This window comes from Myotis yumanensis, unplaced genomic scaffold (assembly GCF_028538775.1).
Source record: "Myotis yumanensis isolate MYYU_CA2020_CCGP unplaced genomic scaffold, mMyoYum1.0.hap1 SCAF_16, whole genome shotgun sequence".
NCBI lineage: Eukaryota > Metazoa > Chordata > Mammalia > Chiroptera > Vespertilionidae > Myotis > Myotis yumanensis.
The window spans coordinates 11035344-11059859 of record NW_027223767.1 but is presented as its reverse complement, the minus strand read 5'-3'; the positions used below and the strand labels follow the sequence as shown (position 1 = coordinate 11059859).

Genomic DNA, 24516 nt, shown 5'->3' with positions numbered 1-24516 from the left:
CCAAGAGGAAGAATGATCGGGGTATAAGAAGTTGGGGATGGAAGAGAAGGCTTAAATGTGGGGTTAGGGGTTTAAAAAAAATAAAGGCAAAAATCATACTCTGACATAGGCAGGTGAATAAAGTCAAAGATCAGAAACTCTGACCTCAAATTAATCTACTTGTAGCCACTTACTTTAACTTGAACATTTATTCATTCTGTCATCTGTCCTTGCACTGCTTGCCTCTAGCATAGCCGTCGCCAACTGGTGGTCCATTAGGTCCGAAAGGCTGGGGACCGCTGCTCTAGTAAGTCTACAATGGTGCTATCCTCAGTTTCATCTTGGAGAATAGAAGAGTCTGGCTGGTTTCCTAAATTACTGCACCCCTTTAGGAGCAGGGGGCTGCTTTTAATTTAAGCAATTAGTCTACTTGTTAATATACCATTCCAGCTACTGGCTGGACTTCAGATTTCTCAACAGGCCTCCATCCCAAACACCTCTGCCACCAATCTGCCATATTCCCTAAAACCCTCCCATCAGTTAATTTCCTTTAGACTCAAGGAGGTTTTCACTAAACTACTCCAGAAGACAAGTCAGTGCCAGCCATGGATTCCACTGTGAGAATGAATGTACAGCTGTTTAATAGGACAACAAGCAGCAAGCTGGGCACTGAGGAAAGGGAACAGAACAAGATGCGCAAGGGGAGAATGGGAGGGCAGAGGAGCAGGGGCAGAACATGGAACAAGACCGGCCATGGAGGCCAGGACTCCAGCACTCAGGGGGTGCAACAAGGACAGAAGGTCTCCTGGAAACAAAGGAGGCAGCATGAACCCCTCCACCCCTCCTACCCTAACGGTGCACAATGCTGCAAGAATAACATCTTATGTTTGTAACGGTTTTAGAGCTTACAAAGCCCTTCACACAACAATCACCTCATGGGGTCCACACAACAACGGAAAAGAGGCAGAACACAGATACCCGTTTCAAGGTCAATGATTCTGAAGCCCGGATGACTAGTAAGCAACAGAGTTGGGTCCTTCCAACTCTTGGTCCAGCTTCTCATGCACAGTGGTTGACATGCACCTGATGACACACAGATCTACCAGTAGAGGAAACCCAAACTCTGAGACTGATTCGTCTTAGAGTCTGTGCAAGTTATCTGACTCCTCTGAGCCTCATTTCTCTTCTGTAAAATGGGGATGTAACGAAGATCTCCTGAGGAAGGTTCTTAAAAGAGCTTAGCATGGTGCCTGACACACAGAAATCAAGCAGCAGACATAAGCCATTAGCTCTCATTACTGGTACCCATGACACAAAGCAGGGCTCTAACCTGCCCTTAGGATCACCCGAGATGCCCAGCATGCCTGCCACCCAGGCCTCTCACCAGACTAATTCACACTCTGCAAGTATATGATCCAGACACTTGTATTTCTTTTCTTTTTTATTTCTTATATGCCTCTTGAGTGATTCTAATGCAAAATGTCACAATTAAGAATAACATAAAGCAGTATCTCTCAAGATCTACAGAGCATTCAAATCACTTGAGGGTCTTGTTAAACTGCAGACTCAGTAGAGCTGGGGTGAGGTTTGAGACTCTGCATTTCTAACACGCTCCACAGAAAGGACTTAAGAGCCTCAGCTGGTGTGGCTCAGTGGCTGAATGTCAACCTATGAACCAGGAGGTCACAGTTCGATTCCTAGTCAGGGCACATGCCCGGGTTGCGGGCTCGATCCCCAGTGGGGGGCATACAGGATGCAGCCAATCAATGATTCTTTCTCATCATTGATGTTTCTATCTCCCTCTTCCTTCCTCTCTGAAGTCAATATATAGATAGATAAATAGATAGATAGATATCTACACTAATAAAAGAGAAACATGGTAATTGGTGTACGACCGCTACCCTTCCCATTGGCTAATCAGCATATCCTTATGCAAATTAACTGTCAGCCAAGATGGCAGCTGGCAGCCAGGCAGCTGGAAGCGAACATGAGGCTTGCTTGCTCCAGGGACTGCAGACTGCAACGATCCCCGCCTGACTTGCCGGCCTCTGAGTTGCAACTCTAAGAAACTATGTTGCAAATATAGAAGCTAAACAAAACCCCAGAAAAAAGCTTTTAGCCAGCCGGGATCTCAGAGCTAGAGTTATACATTGTTTCGATTATAGCAGCGGAAGCCTCAGAGCTAGAGCCAGAGCTAAAGCTGGCCCAGAATAAAAAAAAAAAAAGAAAAAGAAAAAAAGGAGTGGTTGGGAGCTTCAGTCAATTGCCAGCCTGAAAGCAGCCCTCAGCTCCTCACCCAGACTGGCCAGGCACCCCAGTGGGGACCCCCACCCTGATCCAGGACACCCTTCAGGGCAAACCAGCCGGCCCCCAGGCCTCTATCCTATATAGTAAAAGGGTAACATGCCTCCCAGCACCGGGATCAGCGGAGCCGCGAGGCCTCCTGGCACCGGATCAGCGTGACAGGGGGCAGCGCCCAAACCCCCTGATCACCCTGCAGCTCTGTGTGTGACAGGGTGCGGCGCCCCAACCCCCCCCCACACACACACAGGCCCTGCTCTGTGTGTGACAGGGTAGAGCCATAACCTCCCCATCGGCCCTACCCTGAGTGTGAGAGTGGCGGCGCCCCAATCCCCTGATCGGCCCAGCTCTGTGTGTGACAGGGGGCGGCACCCCAACCCCCACCCCCCTACGGGTCCTGCTTTGTGTGTGACGGGGTAGAGCCATAACCTCCCCATCGGCCCTGCCCTGAGTGTGACAGTGGCGGCGCCCCAACCCCCTGATCCGCCCTGCTGTGTGTGTGACAGGGGGCGGTGCCCTAACTCCCCTATCGGCCCTACTCTGTGAGTGACAGGGGGGAGCTCCTCAACCCCCTGATGGGCCCTGCTCTGTGCGTGACAGGGTACGGAGTCCCAACCCCCTGATGGGCCCTGCTCTGTGCATGACAGGGGGGAGCTCCCCAACCCCCTAATTGGCTCTGCTCTGTGCATGACAGGGGGTGGCGCCGCAACCTCCCCATTGACCCTGCCTTGAGTGTGATAGGGGGCGGTGTCCCAACCCCCCAATCAGCCCTACCCTGAGCGTGACTGAGGGTGGCATCGCAACATCCCGATCCGCCCTGCTCTGTGCATGACAGGGGGCGGCGCCCCAACTCCCCAATCAGCCCTGCTCTGAGCCCGACCAGGGGCTGCACCTAGGGATTGGGCCTGCCCTCTGCCACCCAAGAGCAGGCCTAAGCCAGCAGGTCGTTATCTCCCGAGGGGGTCCCAGACTGCGAGAGGGCACAGGCCGGGCTGAGGGACCCCCCCCCTTCCCCCCCGAGTGCACAAATTTTTGTGCACCGGGCCTCTAGTCCTATATAATAAAAGGCTAATATGCAAATTGTCCCCTCTACTGGAGTTCGACCGGGAATTTGACCAGGGGGCAGGGCCAGCTGGCCAAACTCCCACATCCCCTCCCCCCTGGCCAGCCTGGTCGGCCCCGATCAGGGCGGGCCTGCCAGATCCGACCCATGCACAAATTCATGCACCAAGCCTCTAGTTCTATATAATAAGAGAGGAATACGCTAGTTATCCATTATGCCGTAATGTCACAACCAATCTACAAGTGGTGGAGAGCTACAGGAGGGCAGGGCAGTGAGCTATAAGCAGAGAGAGCTACAGGAGGGCGGGGCAGCAAGCGATGAGCAGCAGAGAGCTACCAGCAGCAGAAAGCTACCAGGGGCGGTGGGCAGGTGGTCAGCTGAGGCAAGTGGCAGTGAGCTACTCGCGCACAGATTCGTGCACAGGGCTACTAGTATACATATAAAAGGCTAATATGCTAAGTGTCCAACCACCTGACCAGTAGCTATGATGCACCGTGACCACCAGAGGGCAAACGCACAACACAGGAGCTGCCGTGACGTGTACAGAGAAACGGCACCACAGATCTGATGCCCACAAAGCAACACTCAGCTTTCCCCAAGTGGGACACAGGCCCCGCCACCACCCCAAGTGACACCCCACCATGAGAGGAATCCACCTGTTCTACTCCATAAACCACAGACTGCATCTTACAAGGACAGTTTTTTCAACGTGCCAATTGAAAACAAAAACATTTACCCAGATAAGTACGTGACTTCGGGAGTTTAAAGGCAGCTAACAGTGGAAAGCTCAACTAGGCATGCAAAAGAAATGTGCTGCCTGCCTGCGTTCTATCTAAATACCGTTCCTCTGAGATGGGAGCCAGCTGAACACACCTGGTGCACAAAACCTGGAAAAATAATGAAAACGGAATCGAACAGATAGGATAGGAAAACACTATAAATGAACAGAATGTATTTTACTAGTTAAAGGAATGAAGCCATTCAGAATACAACTGTTCCCTGCAAATAAACCTTCCCCCACCACATCACCCTGTGAACAGAAACACCATACCTGATGAGATCGGGCTCCGCACCCTCGTTCTTAAAGGATGCCAGAAGTAGTCTCTCTCGAGTTACAAGATCATCCAGTAGGTTCTGTCTTCGGTCCCCTTCAAGCTGTGTTCTGCAGACATCTTGTTAAGGTCCAACAGTGCGTGAATGACCTCATTCTACCTATCACGTTATTAACTGAGCTGACTGCTCAGACTCTAGTCCATCCTGTCCATAAGAGATTTGAACCACCCTTCTTCTCCTGCTCCGACCTTCAATTTCGAGGTCGTTCAAGTAAAGGACCTTGACTGACCATCACAGGGGATGTACAAACACTGGAGTGGACCCATCACACAGTTCCTTCACTGAGGAATGCAGTAGGTGACCAGTATTTTCCTCCCAGTGACCAACAGTGAAACAATCATTCCTGCCCAGCAGGACAGTCTGACTCAGGGATTCCTTAGGTTTTCAGTTACAGCAATCAATGGTCAAGGGTGTTTTCCTTGACATCAATATGCTAAATACTCTGTTAAAAAAGAAAAAGAGGGAAAAAAGGTTCCAGTATTGCCTTCTTCCTTCCATGTTAACACCAAAGTGCCACTTCATGCAACAGGTTTGCTCTAAAAGTTGTTACCATCAGTTCATTGTTTAAATACACTGCATGTTCTTTAAAGAAAATTACAAGGAGATAATCATATTTTAACCTGTTGATCTACTAATAAGCATGCTGGACTAGGAAACCTAGAAGTCCTATTTTGAACACTATCTGTGATTTGGAACCAGTTATCTCACCTTTTTTAACCCCTTTCCAGCACAATTCATAAGTTATAGCTAAAAAAATAAATCAGGATTAAATCCCAAGTTTTATATACTAGCTTTCTTGAAGCAAACTACATGAGCTCCTCTAGGCTGTGTGTGTGTGTGTGTGTGTATCTGTGTGTGTCCATGTGTTTTTTAAAACACAAAATAGGGGGGGGGAAAAAAGGACACATATGTAATACCCTTTGTAATGCTTTAAGCAATAAAATAAAAAATAAAAAATAAAAATTAAAAAAAAAACACAAAATAAAGGAACTATTGATGGAGAAAACTTCTGCCACAAAGAGAACGAGTGGAGAAAGCTAAGGAACACCTTTGAAAGGACATATATGGCAAAATACACAAAAAGCAAGCACAAAGGTAAGCCAGCTCAACATGCTGGGTTTTATCTGGCTTTTACTTTTCTATTAAATGCCCTTTGTCTTCCTAGAGCTGAAACACTGGTGGCTCAAAGCCCTGGCCACCACGACCTGCTCTAGAAGACTCTAGTGAGACAGCTGCGTTGGACTTACAGATTCCTTTCTTTTTAAAAGAGGGACAGCAACACTGCATTTAGGCCCCCAAAATCCTAAGGAATTGGCAGAATCAAGTAGTAGCATCACCACTGCCTAGTGAATAAGGAAAAAACTGTGGCCCTAGTGAATCTACAACTTGTGTTGCTAATTTTGAATACAACGAGCTGGCTAGCTAGTAAAACAGTAAATAAACCTGTAAAAATTTTCCCCCAAAACAGATAGCAGTTAGAAAAGTCATAAATCTCCCAAACCAATTAAGCTAAGCAGTGTTAGTGGCCTTACATATAAAAAAATAATGAATTCTCTCAACATTCCAGAATGCCATGCTTTTCCGAGTAAAATTACTACCACCGCTTTTCCATTTCCTTCTTGACTATAGTCACTACGTACACATCATAGAGACCATGAAGTAGCAGCTCTAACTAAGATACAGTGGTTAAATACTTCTTCTGTATTAATAAAAGGGCCAAATATTAGCAACATCAAGAATAGTGATGCGCTTCAAATTAGTGGTAAATAGTCAATAAAGTAGAAGGCTTTCTTCTATCTAAAGCAGCGGTTCTCAACCTGTGGGTCGCGACCCCTTTGGTGGTCGAACGACCCTTTCACAGGGGTCCCCTAAGACCATCCTGCATATCAGATATTTACATTACGATTCATAACAGTAGCAACATTACAGTTATGAAGTAGCAACGAAAATAATTGTATGGTTGGGTCACAACATGAGGAACTGTATTTAAAGGGTCAGAAGGTTGAGAACCACTGACTAAAGGAAGTTCCTCAGAAAAGAAAAACAGAAATGACAGAAGCTATAACATGAATTACATAGGACAAAACAGGAATTTTAAATTGTGGAAACTATTCATTATATCACAATACTATGCTCAACCTACTCTGGCATCCTGTGGTTTTCAGCATCCAACACCCAAGCAAACATAAGCTCAATTATAATCCAATGTTACAATTAAACACAGATTTAACTGGCTCAAGGATTGAAACATAAAAAGTAAAATGACAGGAGTATCCTTTGAAGAAAACATAGGAGAGCTTTTTAATAATCTTGGAGTAGTTAAAATCTTTCAGGATTGAAAATCTTTCTAGAGGCATGAAGGAAAAGATAAATCTGGCTACATAAAAATTTTAAATATCTGCCCAAAAAAATTACAAGTTACAAATTAATAGTGGCAAATTTAGAAAGGCAAAAGACATAACAGAGCACAAGAAAAAACACTAATAACTCTAATCAAAGAACAAGCATTTCATTCTGCATTAGTAAGAGAAATGCGAATTTAAATAATATAGCCATTTCAGCTATCTGCAGGGAACCGTGGCAAGCAGTTCTGGAAAGTGGGCAGGAATCAGGACTCTCAGACATGCTTGACAGGAATGTAAACAGATTCAACCAACTGCCACACTGCCTTCCAAATACCTAACAAGATGTAAATGGCACATTCTTTCAAAAGGAATTCCTCCTGCAGATATATTCACACATCTATACAGACTCAGAAAGAAAAATGGTCATTGCAGCATTACTTATTATAGCAGATTCTGGAAACATCCTGAAGTTCATTAATAAGGAACCTGTGCATCTACATAATGAAATGCTTTGCAGCCCCCAGAAATCCGGGGAAGCTCCTCATGTACTGATGATAATAATAATTAACATTTCTGAGCACTTACTAAGTGCACCTGTGAATTATTTGATATGGAATCATCTACAAAATGAAGCATTAAACCAAAAAATAAAAATAAAAAAAAGCAGCAGCAGCAAAGAGCTAAACAGTAAAGAGTACGTTCCCACTGTGTTAAAAAAAAATCAGATAGCCGTATATATGTTTGTATATACGCAGAAAATTCCTGGAAGGATATGCAAACAGCTAAGGAGGGGGAGCTGGGAGTTCAGGGTGTGAGACTTATTGTTCATTGAATACTGTTTCTATCGTTTGACTCTGCCATGTGCCAATTAATAAAATAGTTTCAAAACCATATGTATAATTATTACACCTTTATAGTCAACAGATTTTTGTATTTTCATCTACACAGACATTGGTTCATGCCTAGGTAAGCCTGGATGACAGGTACCAACCATCAACACTGTTAACTATGGAGAATGGGCAATAGGATGGGGACGAGGAAAAGAACAGAGTCACTGGTAAAAACTAACAAAAAGAAGTGTGAGGGGAGAGAGTACTCTTAACCATAAAAATAATAAAGACACGTTTTAAAATTTAGCAGACACCAGTTACAGATTTAAAGTAGTTAAGAATGGACTGACTTACTTAGAGCCGTAGAGCTCGGTGAGTATGTTTTGTAGACTAGTAACTAAAGAACAGTCGCAGGCAGTGACTGCCAGAAGAGGCCTGAGGTCCCTGTTCCAACGCCCCTGTCCTGACCGGGACTTGAGGGCTAAGTCCCGTGGGTGGTGATGGCGGTGCTGGGCTAGCATAACTCCTCTTGCTCTAAATCATGGCCTGTCCACCACACCTGCTGGGCTTGCCACCAAAGCACTCCAGGCTTCTCCGCCCTGAGGTTCCCAATACTAGGCATTGAATTTTGCCCCTTCTTAGCATCCTGTTAAAAACAATAGCAAAACTGGTACTATTAATTCAGAATATTCCCAGAGACTCCCTGGAATCTGGGAAAACTAAGCAATACTTCACTAGGAACACTCCACCTCTTTATGTTTATTTTAATCTATTCAGAGAACAGAGCATAAGGAGATTGGAGGGTAGGGATTGTTAACAAGAAGCTAAAGAATCATCTAGGCCCGTGGTCGGCAAACCACGGCTCATAAGCCACATGCGGCTCTTTGGCCCCTTGAGTGTGGCTCTTCCACAAAATACCATGTGTGGTCGCGCACGTACAGTGCGACTGAAACTTCGTGGCCCATGCGCAAAAGTTGGCATTTTGTGGAAGAGCCACACTCAAGGGGCCAAAGAGCCGCATGTGGCTCGCGAGCCACGGTTTGCCGAGCTGCGGTTTGCCGACCACTGATCTAGGCAATGATCATACTGAGTGTAGGTACACTCATGGTAGTTGGGAGGTGTCAGGACAGGGTAAGGAAGGACAAGAAAGTGATCAGTGGTAGCTGTAACTTTTACAATCTATAATAATAAAAGCGTAATATGCTAATTGACTGGACATCCTTCAGGCTGCAAGGGAAGCCTGGGTCCTGGGTGCCTGCAGCGGCTGGAGGGAAGCCCAGGTCCAGGTGCCAGAGGGAAACCAGTGCCGGCAGCTGGGGAAGGAAGGCCTACTCTTGCATGAATTTTGTGCACTGGGCCTCTAGTGATAAAATAATAGCCCGGCCAGCATGGCTCAGTGGTTGAGTGTTGACCTATGAACTTGGAGGTCACGGTTCGATTCCTGGTCAGGGCACATGGTAAAAACTAACAAAAGAAGTATGTAGGAAGAAAGTAAGTTTAATCATAAAAATAATAAAGACAAGTTTTAAAATTTAGCAGACACCAGTTACAGGTTTAAAGTAGTTAAGAACAGACTAACTTACTTAGAGAACATCAATTTCAAGAGCAGTACAACTCTCTTGCGGGCTCAATCCACAGTGTGGGGTGTGTAGGAGGCAGCCGATCAATGATTCTCTCTCATCGTTGATGTCTCTATCTCTCTCTCCCTCTCCCTTCCTCTCTGAAGTCAATACAAAAATATTTTTCTAAAAAGAGTAAAATGAGTAGCGGCTAATTCTCAAGGAGGGCTTATTATATGCAAAGTACCTTCTATCCATATAATTTAATCCTCACAACAACCCTATAAACCAGGTCTACTTTTGTTATCCCTTTTTCTTTCACAGATGAGAAAAATGAGGCACAAAGAGATTAAGTAACCTGACCAAGGTTACACAGAAAGTGCCGTTAACTATCTTTTATTCTATAATCTACACCCACCACATGGGGGCCTAGTCCTGTGAGGTGCTTTAAATATATTTCCTTCAACGTTCACAAGAGCCTCGCAAGGTCTGATTATTCCCACTCTACAAAATGAAATAGGTCAAGAAGGGCTACACTGTTCCTGGGCCTGGCGGGAGTGGCAGGACTGGTCTTCCATCTCAGTTCTCTCTGGTCCCAAAGCCAGTGTTGCTCCTACTTCTCCAGCGGTGCCTGGACTTGGATTTCATGGAGCAGAAACACTTCCAGACAAACGTGGGAAGGAGGGAGACTGACATGAAGTTACCAACTATCCATTTTGCCGCATATGGACATTGAGAAAAACCACAACAGACAAAACTGCTTTTCCTGTCATGATGAAAAGATTTTAACATTAAAAACTAGAAAGAACCGTGTAACAGACTATACACGAACAGGTTTCTGCTGACATAAACGCAATCTGGTCCTTATTTTTCTCACATCCCTAGGGCAGGTGCAGGGTCTGAGAACCACTGTGCTTCCACTGGAGCCACGCGGGCTGTCACTGAACTATCCAGTTGGCCTCTCCGCACCTACGTTATGGGGTGTGTTAGAAGGTGCTTGCTGCATCTATCCTTCTATCCACCTCTCCACCTACCCTTTTCCCAAAAAAATAATACAAAGTGGAGAAAAGTCATTCATAGATTTGTAAAAGATTATTCTACAGAACGTCTCCCAGGACACCAAAACATCTTTTGATACTGAATCCCTTTGTAAAGAGATTTTAAAATTCACTTTACATGCCGCCTTTGAAAACCCAAGTGCCACGAAAAGAAATTCGAGTGCCACCTGAAATTTCACATGCAGCTCCCGTAGCACACACCTCTCTCAACTGGTGAGGCCATTACAATTCCATCTCAAAGGAGCTCTGTGAATAGAAGCTAATGTCTTTCAGCAATTTAAACTCTCTGGCTGCAGGACTTTGGTTTATGAATTGCAAACTAACCGATTCAAAAGCACAGAACCTCCATTTTAATTCCACATTTATTCTTGCCAGAAGAAAAATACTTTTTCGGGAAAGAGCAATAACATCTTATGCCTGAACTCCATGAATTTAATTCTTTGGAAGGCATTTTCATAGGACTTACCTTTCTGGCAACTCCTAGTGTTCTTTGGAAAGAGTCACGAATGCAGAAGGGCATAAATTTACTCAGTAAAGTACCATAAACTCTCAACTACCCGACATAGTAAGGAAATGTGGCATTCAAATATGCACATTTAAACAGTCACCCATCATTAATTATGCCCTGAAAACAGGATTAAAAAGTCACTCTATTGGCAATTTATGGACAAAAATTTTTCTAAGAACTACAACATCATAAAGTGGATCTAATAAGCCACAGGGAACCCTGTTTAATCTCCGTGATGATGAAGAAGCGTCTGGAGCACCTGCACCATGAGGATTTGTCCTGGCACTGCAGCAGCGCACCAGCGAACAGGGAATTCTAGTTGAAGACCTGCCAAGTGACAGTTGACTGTGTAATCTCTACTCAATTGGAATTCGGCTTTTAAACAACTGGCTTTGGGGCCAGACAGCCCCGCATCTGCATCTTAGCTCTTCCATTTCGCAGCTGCGGGGTCCAGGGCACATGACTTAAGATTTCAAAGGTGCCTCTCCTCAGTGTGAAAACCTCTGCTAAAGGCTGGTTTCTCTCTCCAACTCTATCAGTGACTTAGGGTATATTGCACAGTCAATACTCTTTTTGTAATGAAGGGAAGGAGCCACCCAAACAAACTAACAATATGAGCTTATTTAGACTAATAAACTGCTATCTGATATACCTAAAATCTGGAGAATAACTGCCATAGAATTGCTTAAAATACCTGGGAAGAGGAAAATCAGGGGAAGAGCTGTGGGGGGTGAGGGGGGGAGAGAATTAAAAAGAGGCCTTCATAACAGAAACTGCCTCCTTCTTTCCTTTCTATCAAAAGTCCCCCAGAAAATACAGAGGTTTGCACCCTCAGTGGTTCAGCTCAGTGAATAGAGCATCGGCCTGCGGACTGAAGGGTCCCGGGTTCAATTCCAGTCAAGGGCACATGCCGGGGTTGGGGGCTCAATCCCCAGTAGGGGGCATGCAGGAGGCAGCCGATCAATGATTCTCTCTCATCATTGATGTTTCTCTCTCTCCCTCTCCCTTCCTCTCTGCAATCAATAAAAATATACTTTTTAAAAAAAGACAGAGGTTTGGATGGTCCTCATGGGGTGGATTATATAAACTTCATCCTTAGTATTGGTTTTATTCCAGCAGCTACAGACCCAATTGTTTGAAATATATATATAAGATTTAAAGAAAGCTGTTATATTCCAGTTGAGTTTTGTAGTTCTCCTAGGAAAGTCTAAATTATCCACATTAAGGTCTTTAAATATTTTCATAATGTTGTTTAATAATTCTGTTTGGTATTTTTAAATGCTTAGTGCTTAATTCAGCAATTCTGAGATCACCACAAAACCAAAGTCTAAAAGATTTCAACAGATGGTCAGACTGCAAGCATGTAGAAGAACAAAGTCAATTTTTAGTGTGGAATGCTTACTACTCTCTATAATTAACAACTACCAGAAATTATTATAACAGAGAAAAGTATGAGTTTTTAATTTGAATCTTTTGTGCCTTACATGCTTTGCACATAAATATTATTAGATGAATAATAATCAGTTACCTTAATGGAAGTTAGCAAATACATATTTGTTAATATTGCCTTGTGTGATAACATTTAATTACCTTTCAAATATATGTGCTTTAGGTAACAACAAAATAAAATTTCACACCTTGACCTCATGTGCAGACTTCCTAGTACATAGTACTAAAGTGGAGAAAATAGCCCTACCAATCTAAAACTACTTGAGCGCTATATATTAAGACTTGTTGATTTTGATAATAAAAACTCTGTATATAATAGATTAACTGTGCAGTAAGTAAAAAATGATACCAGATACTTTAGCTAATGGAAGGTAAAGTTAAAAACTAAGTGTATCAGAATATTCCAATCTAGTTAAAAAACAAGGTCCCGCTTGCTTATTGAAATTAAACTTTTATTCTGAAACCTTAATGGGTTAAGAACTGAATATATGAAAAATCATGCAACTAATCTAAATGAACCTTCCTGGTAACATAAAGGGGGTTACACTTGGAGAAAAATATTTTTTAAAACATTTTCTATAGTTTTATCTAAAAAACTATATTCCTACATTTTCCCCCATTTAAAAGTGTGCAGTAACAACTATTTCCTGAGATACTACAATTTCGGTTTTGGGTGTGAACTACTGACAATTTAAAAAAATGAAGAGAGGACTAGTTTGAGGTCAATTTCCAAACCAATATAAACTCAGGTTTAAAGGATTCATTTAGTTAATAGGTCACATGTATTTTGCTAAATTGACCAGATTATGAATTTCTAAAAAATATATTTTTAATATTTGACAGTGTTGGTGGAAGTAGAGACGATGACTCAACTTGCTTCAACCAACTACCCTCCCCCTACCACACCCACAAAATTCCCAAACCAGAGGCAGTGTCTGTACAGTATGAAAAATAATAAGGCAAACAAGTTACATCCCAATAATCTATATAAACAGGGGGGGAAAGTATGGTTTCTACTGGTATTGGCCTTCAAGGCAGTCTAGACAGGTAGTGAGTAGCACAAGGCTCTATGCAAACACCGCACAGACAGAAAGCATCAGCTTCCTGCGCTGTTAAGGACTACACCCAAATAAGTTAATTCCTCCAGTATGTCTTGCTTCGCTAGCATATTCACTGTAAAACATGTAACAGACACTTAAAATAGAAGTCAACATTTTGGAAACCAGGTCTTCCTTAAGCTGTGGAAAAATCTGGGTGGCCCAGATGCCTTCCTTTCTTAAAATAAGGCTGTTTTGCCTCCCACTCTAGAAGAGAGGTGGAGATGTTTACATGGATACATCTGATGTGTTGACACAGCTCTTAGCAGTAAGTCCTTCAAAAGGGCGATCTTTTCCTTCAGATTCTGCAACAAAGCTCTGATTGTCACGGTAAGCTGCAAAGAAAAGAACACATCCTAAGTATGCCAGTCCAAACGGAGAGAATCCTCTAACAGTATCATGTAAACGCTGCTTCGTGTGCTATGATTCAATCAAGGGAGGGCTGGAAGAGACCCTTAGCATCCTCCCAATGCACCCTCAGGGTCGACGGAATCTCAATGGTCACTACAACCTGCCCAGGCGGGAAGCCAGTCATGGCTAACCCTGGCATCGACTGGAAACGGTCACTTTCCCTCACCATCTACTGACTTCTGTCCTCTGAGAATCACCCTCGGATCCTGTCTGTCCCTGTTGGAGCCACGCAGGAGACGGTGTTCTCCAGGCTTGGTTCTCCCCAGTGAGAACTCCCCATCCACTCAACCCGGCTTCAAACGACACGACGTCAAGTCCCGCTGCCACCCGGCCAGTCCTCTCTGAACGCACTGGTACACTTACTAGGATAACTCATTTAAAAGTTCTGTAGCAGTGTGTTCTTCCTACACACGAGGAATGTTAACCATGCACTGCTCTTTTTCCAGGATTGTGTGAATTTTTTCCAATCATTCTATAAACCCAGAGGAAATTTTTGTTTGTGACTCTCAGTGCTACCTTAAAGGATGGAGGAGAGGTAGAGAGAGCTTCTTAGGAGCTTAGAAATGTGAAAAATAAAGTCGCCCACGTAAATTAAACATAGTCAGCCATGGATGAAATCGAAGATGTTTAAAAAGGCAGACTATCACAGCTTTCATTTGCTATCATGTTAAAACTGGCAATTATACAACTGCAGTGGAAGCAGGGGCTCCCTCCTCAGATTAACAGCAGAACACCAGAAACGGGCCAAAGGCTACCCACATCAAGCAACCCTCAAAAGAATCAACAGCCAAGAAAAGTCTAACCTTAACTATTCTCATACCTCTGGGAACCACAGGAAAACCACCCACAATGTTTATGGGGAAACTCCAAAGAGAAGAAATTTCTCCTCATTCAAGAAGAAAAGAGCTAAATAAACAAACAAAAAAGCAAAACACACAGACACACACACACACACACACACACACACACACACACACACACACCAGGCCTAAGAAGAGTCTACAAAGTTAGAGATCAAAAGTATTCAAGAGATAGTGCTCGCTTCGGAAGCACATATACTGAAATTGGAACGATACAGAGAAGATTAGCATGGCCCCTGCACAAGGATGACATGCAAATTCACGAAGCGTTCCATATTAAAAAAGAAAAGTATTCAAGAGATGAAAGAGTATGTAGTCATTAAAAAGTATGAGTGAAGTAAAAATTTGTTGACACAGAAAGCCATCCATCATAATTTATTAAAAGGAAAAAAAATCAAGTCATAAAACACAATGTCACCCACACATGGAAAAAACAATCCAGGAACTAAATACATCAAAATGACAAGGATGGTTATGTAAGTAGTGGGAAAATGATTACTTTTATAATCAGGAAAGAAAACTTCTATTACCATAATTTAACAGAAACTTTACAAAGAATAGAAAAAGAAGGAATGGCTAATTCATAGTTTAAGCTTACACACTCTGGTAACAAGCACTAACAGAGATAATGGAAAAAGAAAACCACATGGCAATCTCCATTAAGGGTTATAAATGTAAAAGTCTTTATAAAATATTAGCAAATTCAGAATTACATTAAAAATTACAATAGACCATCACCAAGTAGAATTTACACTAGTAATTTAAGAATAGTTTGTTATTAGAAAATTTAATAATAAAGCAAATAGTGTTAATGATTAAAAACAGGATAAATATATGATTAATACAGTATGGGAGAAATTATTTAAAAACAAAACAAAGAAAGAAAACTATGAATGAAGCACTACTGCCTTAACTGAAATATTATTTAACTTTGGTCTAGAAGTTCTAACCAATACAATAAGACAAATTAAAGAAATACATTAGGGCTAGAAAGGAGATGAAATTATTATTATTCAGATGATTAATAGTCTATTTGGAAAAGTTAAGAGAATCAACTGAAAGATTACTAGAAACAGGAAAAAATTCACTATGCTGATCAAAAATAAAATAAAATAAATCAAGGACATTCCTAAATTCAGTAATAGCTAGGGACATTTTTTTAATTATTATTTTAAGACATTATTAACAATATCAACACAATCTAAAAATTATCTAGCACAGTACCTGGCCTATAGTAACTGCAGGAAATACTGCTGAAGGAATGAGTAAAAGGAAAGACTCAATATTGTAAAAATGTGAATGCTCTCCAATTTAATCTATTCAAAATCCCATCTGGAGTTCTTTTATAGAACAGGAAGTGGTAATTATGGTAAAGGCACAGCACAAAATTCTTTTTCATGAAGCTGTGAAAGGTCACTCTAAAAAAAGGATAAATGAAGAAAAATATAGAAAATTCATGAATAGGTATAATAAAGGGGCATTAGACAATCAGATAGTAAATCTTTATTAAAAACTACAAGAGTATGATGTTGGGAGCTGCTAACAATTTCATCAGTGAAACAGATCAGAAGGTCCAGAAATAGTGCAGTTGTGTGAAAGTTCAGTGAATGAGATACAGAATATTTCATACTAGAGGCCCTGTGCACGAAATTTGTGCACGGGGAGGTGGGGGTCCCTCAGCCCAGCCTGCACCCTCTCCAATCTGGGACCCCTTAGGGGATGTCCAACTGCTGGTTTAGGTGGGATCAGGCCTAAACCGGCAGTCGGACATCCCTCTCGCAATCCGGGACTGCTAGCTCCTAACTGCTCACCTGCCAGCCTGCCTGATTGCCCCTAACCACTCTGCCTGCCTGCCTGATCACCCCTAACTGCTCTCCCCTGCCGGCCTGATCGCCCCTAACTGCCTCTGCCTCAGCCCCCACCATGGTGGCTTTGTTCGGACTGATGTCCAGAAGGATGTCCAGAAGACGTCCGGTCTAATTAGCATATTACCCTTTTATTAGTATAGATGTTCGGGGGGAAGGTAATTAATAATTTAGCAAATGGGGGAAAATCAGATCCTACAACACACCAAAATAAAACGCAAATATTATAAAGATTTATGTGTTTAAAAAAATAAAAACAGAAGAAAAGCTTAATAGGTAGACAGGGTAGATGGCTATCCAAACACATCAACAGGGCCTATATACTGACATCGAACTCAGAAACCAATTGTTTGTCTTCACCTGTCTGCTAATAATACTAGTCATAATAATAGTTATACTTGATCTTTTTTTCTATATAATGTGTTTATTATTATTGAACATGTATGAGATAACTGTTAATACTCTTTTATTGCTTATGTAAATGTTATACAAGATGCCAAATACAGAGAATGAGACAGATGGCAAAACCTGGATCATGACAATTCACAGGATAGAACTGATCCAGAGTGTTTTTTGCAGAGAAGGCCATAAGACCTGACTGCCTTCCATTTACCTGCCCTTCCTTTTGGGGGAGAAATTAGGCCTCCACTCAGATCCCATGGTAACGGCATTGCCCCATCCCCAGTGGTCAACAAGATGATGTCGATACTGAAACTGCTAGGAATGAACCTTCCTAGATCTGTGAGACCACACTATTCTCGAACAAAAGGCTGATCATCAGCAAATCCTTGGGACTGATCTATGGCCAAAAGGGGGAATTGTGGATGAAAAAAAGGGTGTTCTATGCAAAGTAACCTCACAGGGTGATCTGATCACAAATTCCTAACTGGGCAGGTCATGGTGGTAGTCACTCCTAAGACCTGTAATTTCTTTAGTAAAAGGTTTTAAGCCAGCTCTGCCCATTGTTCCTGTGCATCTAAATTAACACACCTTTAAAATACCATATGCAAGCCCGGCCTGTGTGGCTCAGTGGTTGAGCATCCACCTAGGAACCAAGAGGTCACCAGTTCAATTCCTGGACAGGGCACATGCCCGGATTGTGGGCTCGAACCCTAGTAGGAGGCGTGCAAGAAGCAGCTGATCAACATTTCTCTCTCATTGATGTTTCTATCTCTCTATCCCACTCTCTTCCTCTCTCTCTCTCTAAAAATCAATAAAAACATATTTTTTTAAAAAAATACCAGAATACCCCTGGAAGTGGGTATTATCCTCAAGAGAGCAAATAATCTTGTTAACTATCCTGTAATCCAATCCCCATCCTGATTCCTCCGATCTTCCTTACCCTCTCCTTAATTTCAAATGCATAAAAAAAAAAGCTGCAAAACTGTTATTCTCTCTCTCTCCCCCTTCCTTCCACTCTTTCTTGGGGGGCAAAAAAACAAATGAAACAATATTTTTTTTAAAAAAAATCACATATACCTTGGTTCTAAGAATTCACCCTTAAAAGATACCTCTTAAAAATACAAAGAAAAAAAGCACAAAGCTATTTATTGCAGCATTATTCATAACAGCAAGAGACTGGAAGCCATCTAAAGCCCAATAGAATACACACTAGAATATTATACATCCCTAATCAATTAATAGAGAGATTTCTACAATATATTATTAAATAAAAAGAGCAAAATACAAAAGAACATTTTGTTTAAAAGGAAGAGAAAAATACACACAGAGAGAAATGCTTATTTCTGCAAAAAGTAATACAGGAAGAATAAATCAGAAATTAATGAAAATACTTATCTATTAGGAAGTAGGTGAAGAAAAGGTGGAAGACTGAGATGGGAACAAAACTTTGAGTGTACTTTTGTGTACAATTTTGACTTTTTAACAATGTAAATGTTTTACATATTTAAAATTAAATCACCAAGGTGAGGGGGGAAAGTAAACCCTAAGAATGAATATAAACAGAAACAAAGGATAGCATAAGACAAAGAAAAAGAGAATCAGTTTTTACATTTTTAAATGTAATGTGTAAAAAAAGACTATTATTCTTTTGGTAAGAATGAATACTCAAAGAAATGAGGACACTGCCTCTGGTCCTACAAAACCTAAAGGAGTTACTATCTGCAGGGGAAAGTGTATCAACCCTAGAACTAGACTAAAATGGTTAGAAACTTTTAAGATAAAACAGGAGAAATTAAAGAGACGTCCTGCTTCATTTAGTGTCAGTGATTAAGTAACTATTAACTGGTTGGTTGTAATGTCAATGCAACAAACATGCAGGCCATTATACATGCACACATACACACACACAAACCCTCAGAAATACGTGGGTTTTCAGACCTCAAAGCTCAAACAAATCATTTGCAGTACTACTAGTAATTCCCTCCTGGTCATACCTTGGTTGTACTTTCACCATTTCTTTCATACTGGTTTCTTTGTTGAATTTTCTCAGCAATCTCTTGTGCAATTTGACAAGTAGAATCATATGTGGAGAACCTGTACCAAAGTCATAAAAGGAGAAAAACATTTAAGTTACTTTAAAAGAAATTTATGCATTATATATTTATATTCTATATAGATGAATTTTTTTTCATGGATATCAAAAAAGAGCAGGTGATTCAAGACATGCATCATTAAGAAAATAGGAGAGAGGCTCAAAAGGAAAATTGGGTCCTGGTCCCAACTTTGCTACATTTCCTCTTTTTCTCCTCCACACTATCTATAATAATAAAAGCATAATATGCTAATTAGACTGGACATCCTTCCGGACGACCTTCCGGACGAGGTCAGGGCTGCGAGGGAAGCCTGGGTCCCAGGTGCCTGCTGGCGGCCGGAGGGAAGCCCGGGTCCCGGATGCCAGAGGGAAGCTGGTGCCGGCAGCCAGGGGAAGGAAGGCCTACTCTTGCACAAATTTCATGCATCGGGCCTCTAGTCATCTAGAAAAGAACAGCTTAGTGGAGGTATCACATTCCCTGACTTCAAATTATACTACAATAATCAAAAAAACAGACACAGAAAAATGGAACAGAATTGAGAGCCCCGAAATGAACCCACATTTATGTGGGCAGCTAATTTTCGACAAGGGAGTCAAAACCATACAATGGAGAAAAGAGCCTCTTCAATAACTGGTGCTGGGAAAACTGGAAAGCCACATGAAAAAGACTAGAACTACACTGCTAGTTGACACCATGCACAAAAATTAACTCAAAATGGATCAAAGATCTAAATATAAGACCTGGAACAATAAAATACATGGAAGAAAACATTGTCACTAAACTTATGAACCTTAGTCTCAGAGAGGATTTTGTGAATTTGACCCCAAAGGCAAGGAAATCAAAAGCAAAAATAAATGCATGGGACTGTATCAAACTAAAAAATTTCTGCATAGCTAAAGAAACCAACAAAACAAAAAGACAACCAACTGAATGGGAGAAGATATTTGCAAACAATACTCCAATAAGGGGCTAATATCTAAAATATATATTTAGAAAAACTCGTACATACAACACAACAATAAAAAACAAACAATCCAATGGGCAGAGGACTCGAACAGACATTTTTCCCAAGAAGACATACAAATGGCCAACAGATATATGAAAAGATGTTCAACTTCACTTGGTATAAGGGAAATGCAAATCAAAACTACAGTGAGATACTACTTCACACATTGTTATGTTAGATTGGCTACTATCAACAAGACAAGTAATAAGTGCTGGTGAGGATGTGTAGGAAAGGGAACCCTCATGGACTGCTGGTGGGAATGCAGATTGGTGCAGGCGCTGTGGAAAACATTAGGGAGTTTCTTCAAAAAAAATTAAAAATGGAGCTGCCTTATGACCCAGTGATTCCACTTTTGGGAATATATATGAAGACACTCAAAACACCAATCAGAAAGAATATATGCACCCCTATTTTCATTGCAGCATTATTTACCATAGCTAAGATTTGGAAGTTGCCCAAGTGTCCAGCAGTAGAAGAGCGGATAAAAAAGCAGTGGTACATTTACACAACGGAATACTACTTGGCCATAAAAAAGAAGGCAATCTTACCTCTTGTGTCAGCATAGATCAGTGATGGCGAACCTTTTGAGCTCGGCGTGTCAGCATTTTGAAAAACCCTAACTTAACTCTGGTGCCATGTCACATATAGAAATTTTTTGATCTCTGCAACCATAGTAAAACAAAGATTTATATTTTTGATATTTATTTTATATATTTAAATGCCATTTAACAAAGAAAAATCAACCAAAAAAATGAGTTCACGTGTCACCTCTGACACGCATGTCATAGGTTCGCCATCACTGGCATAGATGGACCAGGAGAACATTATGCTAAATGAAATAAGCCATTCAGAGACAGACAAGTACTGTATGATTTCACTTAAATGTGGAATCTAATGAGCAAAATAAACTGACAAACAAAACAGAAACAGACTCATAGATACAGAGAACAGACTAACAGCTGTCAAAGGGGAGAGAGGAGTTTCAGACTGGGGTGACAAAGGTGACAGGATTAAGGGGGGAGACACTCACAGACACAGGCCACATGGATTTACCAGAGGGAGGGGGTGTGAGAGAAAGCAAAAGAGTGGTAGACAGGGAATCAATGGTGATGGAAGGAGACTCCACTTTGTGTAGTGAACACTGAATAAATACCCTATACCAGTGGTTCTCAACCTTCTGGCCCTTTAAATACAGTTCCTCATCTTGTGACCCAACCATACAATTATTTTCATTGCTACTTCATAACTGTAATGTTGCTACTGTTATGAATCGTAATGTAATATCTGATATGCAGGATGGTCTTAGGCGACCCCTGTGAAAGGGTCGTTTGACCGCCCAGGGGGTCGCGACCCCACAGGTTGAGAACCGCTGCCCTATACTGATGATGTATTATAGAACTGTACACCTGAAACCTATATAATTTTATTACCCAACTAGAAGCCCAATGCACAAAATCTGTGCAAGGGGCTCAGCCCTCACAGCCACTGCAGCTTGCCTCAGCCCGGCTTTGTCTGGAAGGCTGTCTGGAAGGAAGTCCGGAAGGATGTCTGGCCTAATTAGCATATTACACTTTTATTATTATAGATGTCACCCCAATAAATTCAATAAAGGCTTAAAAAAACAAAAATGAAAAATATTTTGAAGAGGAGTGGTTCCAGAACATACATATGAAAATCAATAAATAATAGGATACAATATTATCTCCCACCAAAATGTGGGGTATAAATGGTGTTTCTGGAGTTCCAAATCCAGAGAAATTACAGTCATCAAGGCACTCAGACTTGACAGCATGAGGCCAAAGGCTACATCTTGGGCTGAGGCACCAGGTTAAAGCAAGCCTCTCATTCAGACAGATGCCAGGGGCACGTTTCAGATGTGGCAAAAGGCACAAGGAGCAGAAGACGAAAGGAACAACATGTGTCTGGCCCCTTCAGCTGAACGATGGCCCTGAGTAGGAAGGTAAAGTTTAAAGTGATAAAGAGGAGAAGCTAGTTTCTGAAGAGCCTAGAACACCAGCCTAATCAGATTAGATTTGTAAGAGAATTTCAGAGCTGTAGGTATTACTTTCACACATAAAGCAAGGCGTTGATGAGGTTAAGTGAAATGCTGAAGGTCCCAGGGGTCTCGCCGAAATCCTCACTACTACTCAGGAGTGAAGCATCATTGACCTATCACTTTAGCCATAAAGAGCAGCGGTTCTGAAACTTTGCTACATATTGAATAAATGGGGAATCTTTAAAAAACAAAAAATCACCACCAACTCCTGCCTCTCCCCCACCCCACCCCCAGCATTCTGGTTAAATCGGTACGGGGTTCGCCCTGGATAGGACAAGTTGTAAATGCTCCCAGGTGGTTCCAATCTGTAGCAAAGTTTGGGAACCACTGCCCTGGTGGTAATGCAACCTTATCACCGCATCAAGCATACGAGTGCCTCAAGTACTAGTTTAGGAAAATTAACCTGAACTCCATTTACATAAACTGTTGGGAAGGAGAAAAAGTGACAGGAGACTAGTACAAGACTTCTCAAGCTGCTCTATTACATAACCAGTCACCAGTATTTACTCTCTTCAAGGCATAAGGCAATAAAGGACTGGACTATGATAGAAATGGACAGCCTAAACAAGATTTAAAAGAAAAAAGCAAAGAAGATTAGTGACTAATCTGATGCTATAAGGATGAAGAAAAAGGAGATGGTTAGTTTTCAGGTGTAAGAGATGCCATGAAGGAGAATGAAAAACTGGAAGAGGGAGAAAAAAAGAAATTTCCAGACTATGAACTGGGCCCTCTTCTAGCACAAAAATACTGAATGTATGACTAAATTGATATGTGTATAACACATTAAAACACACACAAAGACATGGAGGACAGAGATGAAACAAAAATGGCAAAATATTGATAATTCCAGAAATTGGGTTATGAGTATTAAAGGGCTTTTTCCAGAAATGGTGTATCATCAACAAATAAGCTGCCCTAGCAATAAAGCTAAATAACTTTAGCAAAGAGCCAGTTCAAAGACAATAACCACTCAGTATTTGTATTAAACTGTGAGCTTACTTACCACTTGCTGCGATATGCCATTAGGGCAGTAACTGCTGTGTTCCATTTCTAAATGCTAGCACACTACTCAGGAGTGAAGCATCATTGACCTATGACTTTCAACAGCACGAAGCAAAGCCACAGCCAAGTCTGTTTTCATAGCTTTTTCGAAGTCCCACTGCACGCTCCTTTCTACCCTCCAGATCAGCAACCCATTTTGCAAGGTAACTGATGCTAGCACAGCCAAGTCCCCCCATTGCTTCTTCCAACAGTCCAATGAGAAAGCCAGAGTCAAGCTACTTGAGAGTAACAGGAAAATTATAAATGTTTTTTTCAACATTAACTGTGGAAGAGGCTTGGGGTCCAGTGACAGCTTCCACCAATCTAAATGGATAACCTGGGGCCCTTATCTCTGAGCTTTATATCCCACCTTATGTATAAAGTGAGCGAGTTAGCTTTCAGGAGGTGGAAAGCAATGTAGTGAGATGTTATCAAGGGCCTTAAAAATGCTCAGCCCCTTGGATCCAACAGTTTCACTTCTCAGAAGTAAGCCAAGGAAATAAGAGATGGGAACAAAGGGGTAGTATTTATAATAATTCAAAACAAAAATTAAAAAATACCCTAATATTACAGATACAAAGAGGGTAATCCTATATAATAAAAGAGAAAGATGTAAATTGACTGTCCCTCCACTACGCTCACCAGCCAATCAGGCGTGAGTATGCAAATTAACCCAACAAAGATAGCGGGTTAATTTGCATATGCAGGCACCAAGCAGCCTGGGTCCTGGGAACATCCTTGGGACCCAGGCCACTCCAAGCCTGTGGGCCCGCGCGTACGCCCTGAGCAGCCGGGATTCCAGAACGCCCAGGCCAGGAGTGGTCTACGGGCGCCGGCACCAAGCGGCCGGGTCCCGGGACAAGCGGGCGAGGGCACCAAGCACAAGTGGCCGTGGGGCGCCAAACACAAGCAGCCAGGGGGCAGGACGGGAACTTCCGCCACAAGTTCCCGCCCCGTGGCCACTTGAGCATGCGCCCGTGCCAAGCGGCCCAGGTCCTGGGACACCGGCTGGGTCCCGGGACAAGCAGCTGGGGGTGCCAAGCGGGCTGGGTCCCGGGACAAGCGGCCAGGGCACCAAGCGAAAGCAGCCGTGCCAAGCAGCCAGGTCCACGCCCCCTGGCCCGGTGGACACAGCGAACACGGGGCAGCTGAGCTTGGGGGTGTGCCCCCGGTAGCCATGGCACACCGTGTCTGAGGGATCCACATCCCCCAGCCCATGGACACAGCCAAAGCGGGGCCGCCGGGCTTGGGGGCATGTCCCTGGTGGCTGGCCAGACACGCCCCTACCCCAGTGGACACAATGCAGGAGATCCTCTGTGCATGGGCTGCAGAGGAAACACCTTTTCTTTTCTTTTCTAAAAAAAATATATTTTATTGATTTTTTAGAGAAGAGGGGAGAGGGATAGACTGTCAGGAACATCAATGAGAGAGAAACATCGATCAGCCGCCTCCTGCACACTCCCCACTGGAGATGTGCCCC

At 42.4% G+C, this 24516-nt stretch overlaps 1 protein-coding gene and 1 non-coding gene across 2 annotated transcripts in view; one reads left to right on the top strand and one right to left on the bottom strand.

The window, feature by feature from the left end:
* The window catches only part of STX8 (syntaxin 8), a 236132-nt gene that overhangs the window by 208710 nt on the left and 2906 nt on the right, over positions 1-24516 (bottom strand). The window contains exons 2-4 of the mRNA XM_070392906.1: positions 18835-18934; positions 13543-13637; positions 4395-4505 (exon numbers count right to left, since the gene is read on the bottom strand). Coding sequence (XP_070249007.1) covers positions 4395-4505; positions 13543-13637; positions 18835-18934 — 306 coding nt within the window. The remainder of the gene's footprint in view (positions 1-4394; positions 4506-13542; positions 13638-18834; positions 18935-24516) is intronic.
* Positions 14748-14854, top strand: LOC138995301 (U6 spliceosomal RNA). Its single transcript, XR_011468610.1, has one exon. It is a non-coding gene; the product is annotated as a U6 spliceosomal RNA (small nuclear RNA).